Source organism: Populus trichocarpa, chromosome 14 (genome assembly GCF_000002775.5).
Source record: "Populus trichocarpa isolate Nisqually-1 chromosome 14, P.trichocarpa_v4.1, whole genome shotgun sequence".
Lineage (NCBI taxonomy): Eukaryota > Viridiplantae > Streptophyta > Magnoliopsida > Malpighiales > Salicaceae > Populus > Populus trichocarpa.
The window spans coordinates 17,669,311-17,681,836 of record NC_037298.2 but is presented as its reverse complement, the minus strand read 5'-3'; the positions used below and the strand labels follow the sequence as shown (position 1 = coordinate 17,681,836).

At 37.5% G+C, this 12,526-nt stretch overlaps 1 protein-coding gene across 1 annotated transcript; it reads left to right on the top strand.

Moving 5' to 3' along the window:
• The first annotated feature begins 2,685 nt into the window (after positions 1–2,685).
• LOC7455716 (3-ketoacyl-CoA synthase 4) lies at positions 2,686–4,590 on the top strand. Its single transcript, XM_002321274.4, has one exon. It carries the CDS (start codon positions 2,780–2,782, stop codon positions 4,286–4,288), a length of 1,509 nt encoding a protein of 502 aa, XP_002321310.3. The 5' UTR covers positions 2,686–2,779; the 3' UTR covers positions 4,289–4,590.
• Positions 4,591–12,526: the final 7,936 nt, after the last annotated feature.

Sequence of the window (12,526 nt, the reverse complement as noted above, 5' to 3'; positions counted from 1 at the left end):
TACATTCGCTAAACATTTATCATATAAAAAACTAAGAACAAACATTCTAGTTCCTAGAATTTAATTTTTATCCTCTCATTTATTATAATCCCTTAATAAAAAGTCATTGACTTAATCATCAGAGGGTTCCTAAACCTCATGAAAAAGGATTGTTTTGTAGGAACTGAGACTTCTAGCACCAACTATCTGCTCCATCAATTCTAATGAAGCAAATATTATCATGAACATGTGATTATTCACTATCCAAATACTAAAAAAACCTTATTCCTGAGCATATTGAGTTATGGAACATCTCCACAAACATTATACTATAATTATAATTATAATTATAATTATGAAACTTACTAAATGACAATGGTTTTCTACAATGCTTCTAGACATAAAAGCATTGCTCACGTTGCTAAAGCACTACTGTGACATGAGAATTGTGACATGAGAAAAGTTAACTTTGGTTTATGAGTTTTTTGTTTTATTACTATTTTTCCCTTAACTTTATAGTATTATGTTTTGGTTCTCAATTTTTTTTTGTCACTTTTTAGTCTTTAAATTTTAAAAGAAGAGAAACAAAGTAGATGGAAAATGGTGAGGAGAAAGAGAATTATGTCAGCCATAATAAAAAGCTATTTTTTTATGTCAATGAATTCATCTTTTAGTGAGGAGTTCAATGGTAGTGATTTTGCCTATCAACCATGTTAGAAAAAATAGATCATGACCCATAAAGATTTTTTAGATCTAGTTTGATTTTTTATTTTTTAAGTGGTTTTAGAGTGTTTTGTGTTTTGAAATGTGGTAATTTAGAATTTTAGAATGTTTTGTGTTTTATAAGTTTAATAATCAAAATGGCAAAAAATGAGCTTTAAGAGTTAAAAACCTCGTGCTCAATTTTCCAGCTATCAGAGATGGCTGCAAAATTGTTGCAACACATGACTTGACATCTACTGTAAAAAAGAAATTATATTGAGCAGACGGCATGTCGACAACTCAATGTAAAAAGGTGTAGGCATACAGCCTTAGTCCAAGCCCACTTGCACTTGCCATTTCTTCTCTTGAGGCTAGGTATCTAAGCCTGACCTTCTATGCCTATAAAGCTTTTCTTTTAAATTTAAATTAATTTTTTATTGAAATTAATAATTGCAATGTTATTTAACTTCATCGACATACTTTTAAAATGAAATTATATAATTTATCCTTACATTTGTAACAATTATTGATGAACTTAATATGTAATAAATTATAAAGCATTGCACATTGATATCAAATGAGAATTAAAAGGTTTTTCAATTGTTAATTTTTTATATAGTTTCCATGAATTAATTATTTTTTATTTTTCTCATATAGCAATATAAAAATTATGAAAACTTTTTAATTTGAAACTTGCTTTTTACATTATGATAAGTTTTTGTTAAAAAAATGCTATTAATAAAAAACCATGTTTTTATATAAAAAAAAAAAGTTGATCAAAAAATGTAAGTTGTCTCTAGAAATAAATTTTTTCAGTTTTTTGTTTAAATTATTAAGATTCTTGAGAATATTTCTTTTAATTATCATGATTTTTTTTTATTAAAAAACAATATAGTTATTAAAAAATATTTTTTTTTGTTAAAACAACAAAACACATGAATAATAAAAATTTTAACTTTAGAAATGTTTTTTTCTTCAAAATTTAAAATTTTCAAACTCATACAAATATGTTTTTCAATCACTATATAATGAAATAAAAATTAATTTTTAAAATGACCTCACAACCATAGTTATTAAACTCGGATCAGCCTGACGGGTCGACTCAGGATCTGGTTGACCCGCTGACTAGACTGGTCCAGGTAAGGTAAAAGATCGGGATGAGCAAAAACCCGGCAAAACCTGCTGGGTTGACCCGTGACCCGGACGACTCAACAAAACTCGATTCAGATCTTTTTTTTTCAAATGTGTTTTTTCTCCCAGCCAAAGACCCTTTTTTTTATATATTTTTTAGTTGATTACTAGTCCTTTTTAAAGTTCACTATATAAATACTAGAAAAATATTTTATTTTTTCAATGTGAGATTTAAAGTTCTTTAGTATATATGTACTCTATATTCATAAGAAAAAAGTTATGTTTTTTCAATGTGGGATAAAAAATCTTTTTGGTTTAAATACTTCAACTTAAAAGGATTACTAATATAGTATCTTTTCAATGTAGGATTAAAAAAATTTTAAAATAAATTTTTAAACTTCATTATTTATAACATGTATAGCTTATATTAACATAAATTGTTTCTTAATTTTTTATATAAAATATTAAAATTTTAAATATTTTTTTATTTTTCTAGATTCACCTATATATAACTTGAAACCTAACTTTTAAATTGGGTTAATTTTCAAATTGGATATGATAACTATGCTACACGGGTAAAAGCTAGAACTAATGGTATGTTGTATTGTAGCAGCTGTGGTATTCAACTTCAAAACCTAGTATTTGCAGCGTATACGAAACTGTATATTTTAGCTCACTACCTGCATCTTATTTAACTAAAAAACAATCAGTTATTCAAACTTTTTTTTTGTTTTAAATATTTTTTTAAATTTTTATTTAAATTATTTTTTTATATCATTTTAATATTTTAATATTTAAAATAAAAAAATATTATTATTATTTTTTTTTCAATAATACCAAACATGCTGTTAACGGTATGCAGCAGCACGGTTGGCTACTAACTACTTCACTCCCAATAAAAAAGAAGAAGAAGTCACTCCTCCACCCAAACACCCCTCACTCCCTCTCAACTATCTTCACCACCGCCATGGACTCCGGCGGCGAGATCCGGATCCACCAACAACGCGGGCTTCCAGATTTCTTACAAAGTGTAAATCTAAAGTACGTCAAATTAGGGTACCACTACTTAATCTCCAACCTACTAACCTTATGTTTTATTCCCTTAATCATAATTATCTCCATCGAATCCTCGCAAATGAATATCAAAGATCTCCGCCAATTATGGATCCATCTTCAATACAATTTAGTCACGGTCATCACTTGCTCCGCTTTTCTCGTCTTCGGTTTCACCGTTTTCATTATGACCCGACCCAGACCCGTTTACTTAATCGATTACTCCTGTTATCGCGCTCCGGATCATTTAAAAGCACCGTTTAATCAGTTCATGGAGCATTCGAGATTGACTGGAGACTTCGACGACACGTCGCTTGAGTTTCAACGCAAGATTTTGGAGCGGTCTGGGCTTGGAGAGGAGACTTATGTCCCTGAAGCGATGCATTACATTCCTCCTAGGCCGTCGATGGCAGCGGCTAGAGAAGAAGCTGAACAGGTTATGTTTGGTGCCTTGGATAATTTATTTACTAATACTCAAGTTAATCCTAAAAGTATTGGTATTCTTGTTGTTAATTGTAGTTTATTTAATCCTACACCATCCCTTTCGGCAATGATTGTGAACAAGTATAGATTAAGGGGAAATATTAGGAGTTTTAATTTAGGTGGGATGGGTTGTAGTGCTGGTGTTATTGCAATTGATCTTGCTAAGGATATGTTACAAGTTCATAGGAATACTTACGCGGTCGTTGTGAGTACTGAGAACATTACTCAGAATTGGTATTTTGGGAATAAAAAGTCTATGTTGATTCCCAATTGTTTGTTTCGAGTTGGGGGTTCGGCGGTTTTGCTTTCAAATGAGTCTGCTGATAAAAGGAAGGGTAAGTATAAGCTTGTTCATGTTGTGAGGACACATCGAGGAGCGGATGATAAGGCATTTCGTTGTGTATATCAAGAACAGGATGATGCGGGGAAGACTGGTGTTTCGCTTTCGAAAGATTTGATGGCGATTGCGGGAGGGGCTTTGAAGACTAATATTACTACTCTGGGTCCTCTTGTGCTTCCGATTAGTGAGCAGCTTTTGTTCTTTGCAACTTTGGTGGTTAAGAAGTTATTAAATAAGAAGATGATGCCTTATATTCCGGATTTTAAGTTGGCGTTTGATCATTTCTGTATACATGCTGGAGGGAGGGCTGTGATTGATGAGCTAGAAAAGAATTTGCAACTCTTGCCGGTGCATGTTGAGGCTTCTAGGATGACTCTGCACCGGTTTGGGAATACTTCATCAAGTTCCATTTGGTATGAATTAGCCTATATTGAGGCTAAACAAAGGATGCAAAAGGGCAATCGTGTGTGGCAGATTGCATTTGGAAGTGGTTTTAAATGTAATAGTGCAGTGTGGGAGGCACTCAGAGATGTGAAGCCATCTTGTAATAGTCCCTGGGAAGATTGTATAGACATGTATCCGGTGAAGTTAGTTGCCTAGCTCAAGAACGACTGGAATAGACTCTCCCTCCAGGGAACTGCTTATCACTAATTAGGAGTCTAGCTATTCTGTCTTGTCTGTCATTGAACTGTCCTTTCTGGGTCGTTTTATTTTGGTTATGGAATTGCAGATGTTGTTTTCCTTGTGTATCCCTGTTTGTTCTGTTTTGTGCCTCACTTAACACCACCTAGTCAAATAGAAAAAGAAAAAACCCTTCATGTACACCTTTCAGATACCAGTTCTTTATGTTTAACGGCCGGTTTAGCCATTGACTAATTTACTAAAAACATTTTTTTGTCTAATTTATATGTACATCCTCCTCGATGCCCGTGTAAATATATGGTCTAGTAGCTCCGGCAAGATTTGACAAATTACACCTACAGATGAGGAACTTGCCTATCTCAGAAATTCTTTTTAGTTCTGCATGATCTTCTAATCTTCGTGTCTGCTTGTCATTGCTTACTACGTCTGCTTGTTTCCTGCTTGCTTTGATATGGTTGATTATCAATTCGATCTCCCCTGCTTGCAGAAGGTGGTAAGAGTTATTCATTCCTTCTTCCACTACTTTTTATTATTATTTATAAATAGGTTAATTACATTATACTTTCTCTCGACTCTAGGCCTGGGTTAGTAATTATGACATTTATCATATCCCATTAAATCCAAATAAGCAATGCATGTTTATATTAATTAGATATAATAACACGAGCAGTAAAATAATATTATTTTACTTTTATGAGATTACATCTCTACCCCTCCTATATTGTATAGAAGCACGTCAAGTCAGGTAATATAAGAGGAAGCATGAGTATACATAAAAGTTGTCCAATTTCTTTTTATTTTTTCCTTTTGTTTTTTAATCTTGGATTTGCTTAGTAGAGTGTCAAGCCCCAGGCACACTAAGTCTGATGCCAGCCGGACCCTGTCATGTTAGGCTTGGTAGTGTGATAAGCTCCCTAGCATCCACCCGTGTGAATGAGCTTCATCCCTCGGCAGGTGTCTTGTATCTGGTATGTTTGTGAGATCCATATGATTTAAGAAGATATTTAAAAATAAAAATCTTAATAAAAAGTTGACTCGTTAATCGCCCTCAAGCCTTTAATGCATAATCTTGCATTTAAAGGCTTAAGAGAGGTTGAGGTGACAATGGGCCAGTAGGTGTCTTGTCATCTTTTTGGAAAAAGGTGGTAAGACGTTTGTGTACCTGACAAGATTTGGAGAGAAAAGATTTATTGGAAAGATCCCCTGACGATTACATGTTTTTGGCCTTCCTAGGGTTACAGAGGAGGTGCCACCTGTCCTGCATTCATTTTTTTTTTTTTGTACATTTCTTAAAACTTGTCGTTGATATTACATGAGTTAACAATTTTCAATATTTTACAAGAAGAGAACATTTTGATAGGAGAGAGGAACTAATTAACGAGGTATAATAGGACTTCTTTCCTTGTGCTTTTGGAAAAACCTTCTTCATTTTTTTTCCTTTCTACTATCATGACTTCTAGGAAAGGAAAGGGAAAAACTACACCTAAAGGTGATTTCAATTTCAGATTTGAAACTGGAGCCACTCGTAAAAGATCTTCGGCCATAAGAATCGAATATAGATCTAAAAGAGATAATGCCCAAACTTCTTCCCCTGGAAAAAAGGATGAGAATGTTCCCTAGGAAAAGGACAACCAAGACTACCTAGGGCACCTGTGGATGACACACAAAGTTCGGTGTCTTGGGACCAGGTATCCCAGGCTAACACTCACCAGCCAGGAGAATATCTGGTGGTCGTCCCTGAAGGCGGTGACCGTATCTCTCAGGTCACTAGCAAATATAGTGGGGGTGATATTATCATTACAACCCCTATATGCTTATATGAGTTTGGATACTTCATATGTTTTTTTATTTTAATATCTTTCATTTCCTAAGTGTTTTCTTGTGCAACGTCTTTTTCTATAACAGCTGGATCTGAACACAGGTGGTCTACGTTATCCTAGTCACGCGACTACGCCCTCTCCTAGTTGTGACTCCTCTTCTAAAGAACATCTACCAAGAGTTAGGTCTTCTATACAAATGAACATTGGGGAGGTACCTATGTTCGCAGTCCTAACTGAGGATGTTGCTGCAGACACCCTCACCACTAACCCTCATGTTATAGAGAATGCTCAAGGGGTAGCAATGGAGGCTGTTCTCCTTCAACAGGAGGTCATATGACGCCAATACCCACCTTGGTCATTCTGGAGGCGGCTTCGCGTTGGAAAAGGAGGAGAATCCCATTCCTTCTGATTCTGAGGTGGAGATCATTCCTCCACAAAGTTGGTTGGTCCCACAAAGTCCAAGTCCTACTCCCATAAGCCCAAGTGGCGCTCCCACAAGTCCAAGTTATTTGTTTCTTGGGTCTTCAAGTCAGCTTCCTCCATCCTCCAAGATGGAAGACATCGTCTCCAATCTAAGATTGGATCATGCCCCCATCTGATTCTTCATTCTCAATGAGGAAGAAAATGGGATAATGGAGACTATCCTCCAAGGGAGGTTGACGCTGGGACCCGATGGTCTTGATATGATGGAGACTGTTGCACGTCACCCGCGCGGCGTCCGTTTAGCGATTTTCATTTTGTTGTTTGTTCTTTGGAGTCACCACCTAATATTTAATTGAAGGTTACTAGGAAACTCAAATGTACTGGTCTTGTCAGAGATTCACGGGTGACGGACTAGTTGTGGTTAGGGAAGGTATTAGCACCCCTAACACACCCTACTTGAGGTAAGCTGCTTCGCGATTTGATGTGATAAAGAAGTTTTAAAAATTGTCTTTTCATCGGATATTAGAAATACAACTTACGTGTAAGTTCATAATTTTTAACCGTGAGCAAATCAAAATATTAAATTCTTTTTTATTCTTTGCAATTTTATCATAAAAAAATCCATAAAAAAAAATACAAACAACACATTCACTTTCACTATATTTTTTTTTTCTTTTTTTACATCCACACTACAAATTATAAAAATTCAAAACTAAACAAAAATTACATTAAACAATTTAAAATTTACAAAATAGCCCCTTAAAAATCCAGGAATTGCAAAGGAAGACTTCTGGAACTGCAGGAATAATGGCGGCGCGTCTCCTCCACGCGCCGCCGACGATGAAGGCAACAAAATCGGTGGATCGGGAATGTCTTCTTCTTCTCTGTCTTCCTACGTCGTCGGTGAGGGTCACCACCACTTGCAATAAGGGAAAAAACGCATAAACAACAATTGATTTTAAGTTTTCTTTTTGTCCAGATCCGTTCTCGGGTGTGGTTTGTTGTTATTTCCTTCTTCCAGCATATGATCTGGCGGTTGAGGAAAGGGACGACGTCTGTGCAGGAGGAGCTGGAGGAAGACGGTGGACAAATCTGGGTCTGTGGGCGCCGCTGTGTTCGGGCTGGTCTGGAGGCCGGTCTGTGGGGCTGGAGCTGAAGGGAACCGAAAGAGAAGAAGACTCTGCTGAGAGGAAGCTTGGGTGTTGATGGAGATGAAGAGATCAGGGAAGATGGAGAGGCGGCCGACGAGAGGGGAGAATGAAGGGGGATGGCTCTGGGTTCTGGAGATAGATGATATGTTGGCTGCTGGGGTTGGTTTTGGGTTGTTCAGGAGAGAATGGGGAATCAGCTGTGGCTTGGAGAGGGAGAGTGGCAGAGATGACTGAGAGAGAGGAGGGACGGCTGTGGGCAGAAATGGAGGAAATGGCGTTGGGAGTGAAGGTTTGTGGAAGTGGGGTCTTTGGGTGGCTGGTTGGAGGGAGGAGTAGCCAAAGGGAAAAGGCCGGGGGGTGGTCGCCTGTTTGGAGAGGGAGAGTCGGTCTTCTTGTTTATGTGAGTGGCTGGTGTTTTGTTTAGGTCAGCGGCCGGAGAGATGGATCAGGGAGAGACAACTAAAAAATAAACCAAAAGCCAGGGGGGCACGACTTCTCTTGGCTAAAAAAAATTAGGTTTAGGGTTTTTTTTTGTGTTGTCCCTAAATTTGCAAAATTGCCCCCTAGTATGTGTTAAATGCTACTATTTATAGGCCAAATATTGTTTGGTCCCCAAACTTGGTCCTTTAACTTCTTTTTTTTTGTAAATTTGATTTTTCTTAATTTTTTTGGATTTTTCTTATCAATATCGATTCGAATGAGGAAAATCGGTGATTTTAAAAATAACGCGTTCCAAAGATCTTTGAAAATTTAAATTCTTTTGAGACGGTGCTGAGAATGCTAAAAACGATGCAAATATATTAAAAAATGTATTTTTTGGATTTCATTGTTTTTCGCTATTTTTGGATTTTCCAAAAATTTTATTAAATAGGTGGGTCAAAAATTGGGTAACAACAAAGATATTAGAAAAACTCATCTTGCCTTCTGACGTACGAGGACTGACCGACCCAATCTTCCAGCGCCATCTAGCCATCACAAGGCAGATGGCATTTCAAGTAAGAGAGCATGTTAATTTTTATGTCTTTTTATTTGGTATGTTATTCTGAAAGATAATTTATTTTTTCTCTTATCATCATTTATACCTTCATGATGCATGCCCATTTTAAGAATAGATTAGTAGAGAAGAAAAGGGTCATGGAGGAGGTCATTGAGCAGTATAGAGCTAACAAGTTTGAATTTTGTAGATTAAAGAAAAAAAGGATGCTCAAGATGTTGAGATGGACTTTCTTCGAACAGCATACTCCAAGGGCAGCTGGGGGCTCAGACCCATGCCCTGGAAACGACTGAGCAACGGCTAGCCAAGGCCTTCAGCCGTATCGACCTTCTAGAAAAAAAGATGATTGAATTGGAAAACGAGGCAGCTGAGCTTGGGGGGCAAGAGACACTCTAAGGGAAGAACTAAGGATAGCCAGAGAGGAGGTTTAGAAATATCGTGTGAGGATGGACAACCTGAAGAATTCTTCCCAAGCGTTTTGGTCAGAATATGAGGAGTCCATGTCTCTAATAAAGACAATAAGAGACGAACTCTTTTTTGCCATGTCAAATTTGTGCTTCTTCAACTTGTCTAAAGGTATACAAGTTGACTTTAGTGAGAGTTTTCCAAATAGCCAACTTGTCTGATATGCATTCCAGACCCAAGACATTGGGATTTAACACAGCCAAACCCAAGATAATAACCGACCTCCCTTAAGGAAAACTTTCATTAAAGTCAAAGTCCGAGACTTGGCCATTTGCAAAACTTTCATTGAAGTCGACTTGTATATCTCTAGACAAGTTGAAGAAGTACGAATTTGACATGGCCAGAAAGAGTTTGTCTCCTATTGTCTCTGTTAGAGACACGGACTCCCCATATTCTAATCAAAACGCTTGGGAAGAATTCTTCAGGTTGTCCATCCTTGCACGAGATTTCTAAACCTCTTCCCTGGCTATCCTTAGTACTTCCCTTAGGGTGTCTCTTGCCCCCTAAAGCTCAGCTGCCTCGTTCTCCAATTCAATCATCCTTTTTTCTAGAAGGTCGATACGGCTGAAGGCCTTGGCCAGCCCTTGCTCAGTCGTTTCCAAGGCATTGGTCTGAGCCTCAAGCTGCCCTTGGAGTATGATGTTCGAAGAGAGTCCATCTCAACATCTTGAGCATCCTTTTTTTTTTTAAGTCTGCGAAATTCAGACTTGTCAGCTCTATCCTGCTCAATGACCTCCTTCATGGCCCTTTTCTCCTCTACTAATCTATTCTTAAAATGGGCACGCATCATGAAGGTCTAAATGATGGTAAGAGAAAAAATAAGTTATCTTTCAAAATAACATACCAAATAAAGACATAAAAATTAACATGCTCTCTTACTTGAAATGCCATCAGCCTTGTGATGGCCAGGTAGCGCTGGAAGCTTGGGTCGGTCAGTCCTCGTACGTCAGAAGGCAAGATGAGGAGTTTTTCTAATGTCTCCATCACATTAAGACCACCAGGTCCCAGCGTGGACCTCCCCTGGAGGATAGTCTCCATTATCCCCTTTTCTTCCTCATTGAGAATGGGGAAACAGATGGGGGCACGATCCAATCTTAGATTGCAGAAGATGTCCTCCATCCTAGAGGATGGAGGAGGCTGACTTGAAGACACAGGAAACAAATAACTTGGACTTATGGGAGCGCCACTTGGGCTTATGGGAGTAGGGCTTATGGGAGCCGAGCAACTTTGTGGAGGAATGATCTCCACTTAAGAATTAGAAGGAATGGAGATTCTTTTTTTTTTCCAACACGAAGCCGCCTCCAGAATGACCGAGGTGGGTGTTGGCATCATATGACCTCCTGTTGCAGGAGAACGAGCCTCCCTTGTTGCCCCTTGAGCATTCTTCATAACAGGAAGGTCAGTGGTGGGGGTGTCCTTAGCAACATCCTCAGTTAGGACTGTGAGTGTGGGTACCTCCTTAATGTTCATTTGTATAGAACACCTAACTCTTGGTAAATGTTCTTCAGAAGAGGAGTCGCAACTAGGAGAGTGCGTAGTCACGTGACTAGGATGGTGTAGATCACCTGTGTTCAGATTCAGCTGTTCCAGAAAAAGATGTTGCATAAGGAAACACTCAGGAAATGAAAGATATTAAAATAAAAAAACATATGAAGTATCCAAACTCGTATAAGCATATAGTGGTTGTAATGATAATATCACCCCACTATATTTGCTAGTGACCTAAGAGATACAGTCACCGGCTTCTTGGACGACCATCAGATATTCTCTTGGCTGGTGAGCGTTAGCCTGGGATACCTGGTCCTAGGACACCGAACTTTGTGTGTCATCCACAGGTGCCCTAGGTAGTCTTGGTTGTCCTTTTCCTAGGGAACATTCTCATCCCTTCTTTCAGGGGAAGAAGTTTGGGCATTATCTCTTTCAGATCTAGATTCGATTCTTATGGCCGGAGATCTTTTACGAGTGGCTCCAGTTTCAAATCTGAAACTGAAATCACCTTTAGGTGTAGTTTTTCCCTTTCCTTTCCTAGAAGTCATGATGGCAGAAGGGAGAAAAAATGAAGAAGGTTTTTCCAAAAGCACAAGGAAAGAAGTCCTAGTATACCTCGTTAATTAGTTTCTCTCTCCTATCAAAATGCTCTCTTCTTGTAAAATATTGGAAGTTGCTAACTCATGTAATATTAACGACAAGTTTTAAGAAAGGTACAAAAAGAGGGAAAAATATGAATGCAGGACAGGTGGCACCTCCTCTATAACCTTAGGAAGGCCAAAAGCATGTAATCGCCAGGGGATCTTCCTAATAAATCTTTTCTCTCTCCAAATCTTGTCAGGTATGCAAACGTCTTACCGTATTTTTTTCCAAAAGACGACAAAGACACTTATTGACCCATTATCACCTCAGCCTCTCTTAAGCCTTTAAATGCGAGATTACACATTAAAGTCTTAAGGGCGATTGACGAGTCAACTTTTTATTAAGATTTTTATTTTTAAATATCTTTTTAAATCATATGGATCTCACAAACATACCAGATACAAGACACCTGCCAAGGGATGAAGCTCATTCACACGGGTGGATGGCGGGGGGCTTGTCACACTGTTAAGCAAATCCAGGATTGAAAAAAAAAAGGAAAAAAGAAAAAGAAACTAGACACCTTTTCTGTATACTCATGCTTCCTCTTATATTACCTGACTTAACGTGCTTCTATACAATGAAGGAGGGGTAGAGATGTAATCTCATAAAGTAAAATAATATTATTTTACTGCTTGTGTTATCACATCTAATTAATAAAAAAATGCACTGCTTATTCGTATTTAATGTGATGCAATAGGTGTCATAATTACTAGCCCGGACCTAGAGTATAAGAGGCTCCTTCAGGGGGGTGGATTGTAATATCCTATATCGGCGGGTGAGGATTTGGTAGCTGGCCTTATTAGTAGTGCTAGTTGCTAACTTGTCAGACGTGTTTGGGGGCCATGCATGGTCACCAAGAACAAATCCGTAAGGGCGGTTAAGGCTCAAATTAGACAATATCTAACAGGTTGGGCTAGACTGTGATAATTCTTTCATGAAGCTATGAAGATTAGATATTTTTCTTTCTTACACCAAACACAATAAATGAAATCAAGTTATTAATAAATTGTAATTTAGAGAAAAAACCTCAAATGTAGAGGCATTACATACCATCATCCCTTTTGGTTTTGGACTACATTAAAAAATTAATGCGTCAAAACTTCAAAGTTCAACCTTTAAAATTTTTGAAACAAAACCCATTTCTCTCACTAGTCTCATATTATATCACTATGCTGCTTTTTTAAACCCATTACCTACCTAAAAAATAAAAAGG

Excerpts from the sequence above, each read along its gene's own strand:
- LOC7455716 (XM_002321274.4), top strand. The coding sequence starts at position 2,780 with ATGGACTCCGGCGGCGAGATCCGGATCCACCAACAACGCGGGCTTCCA.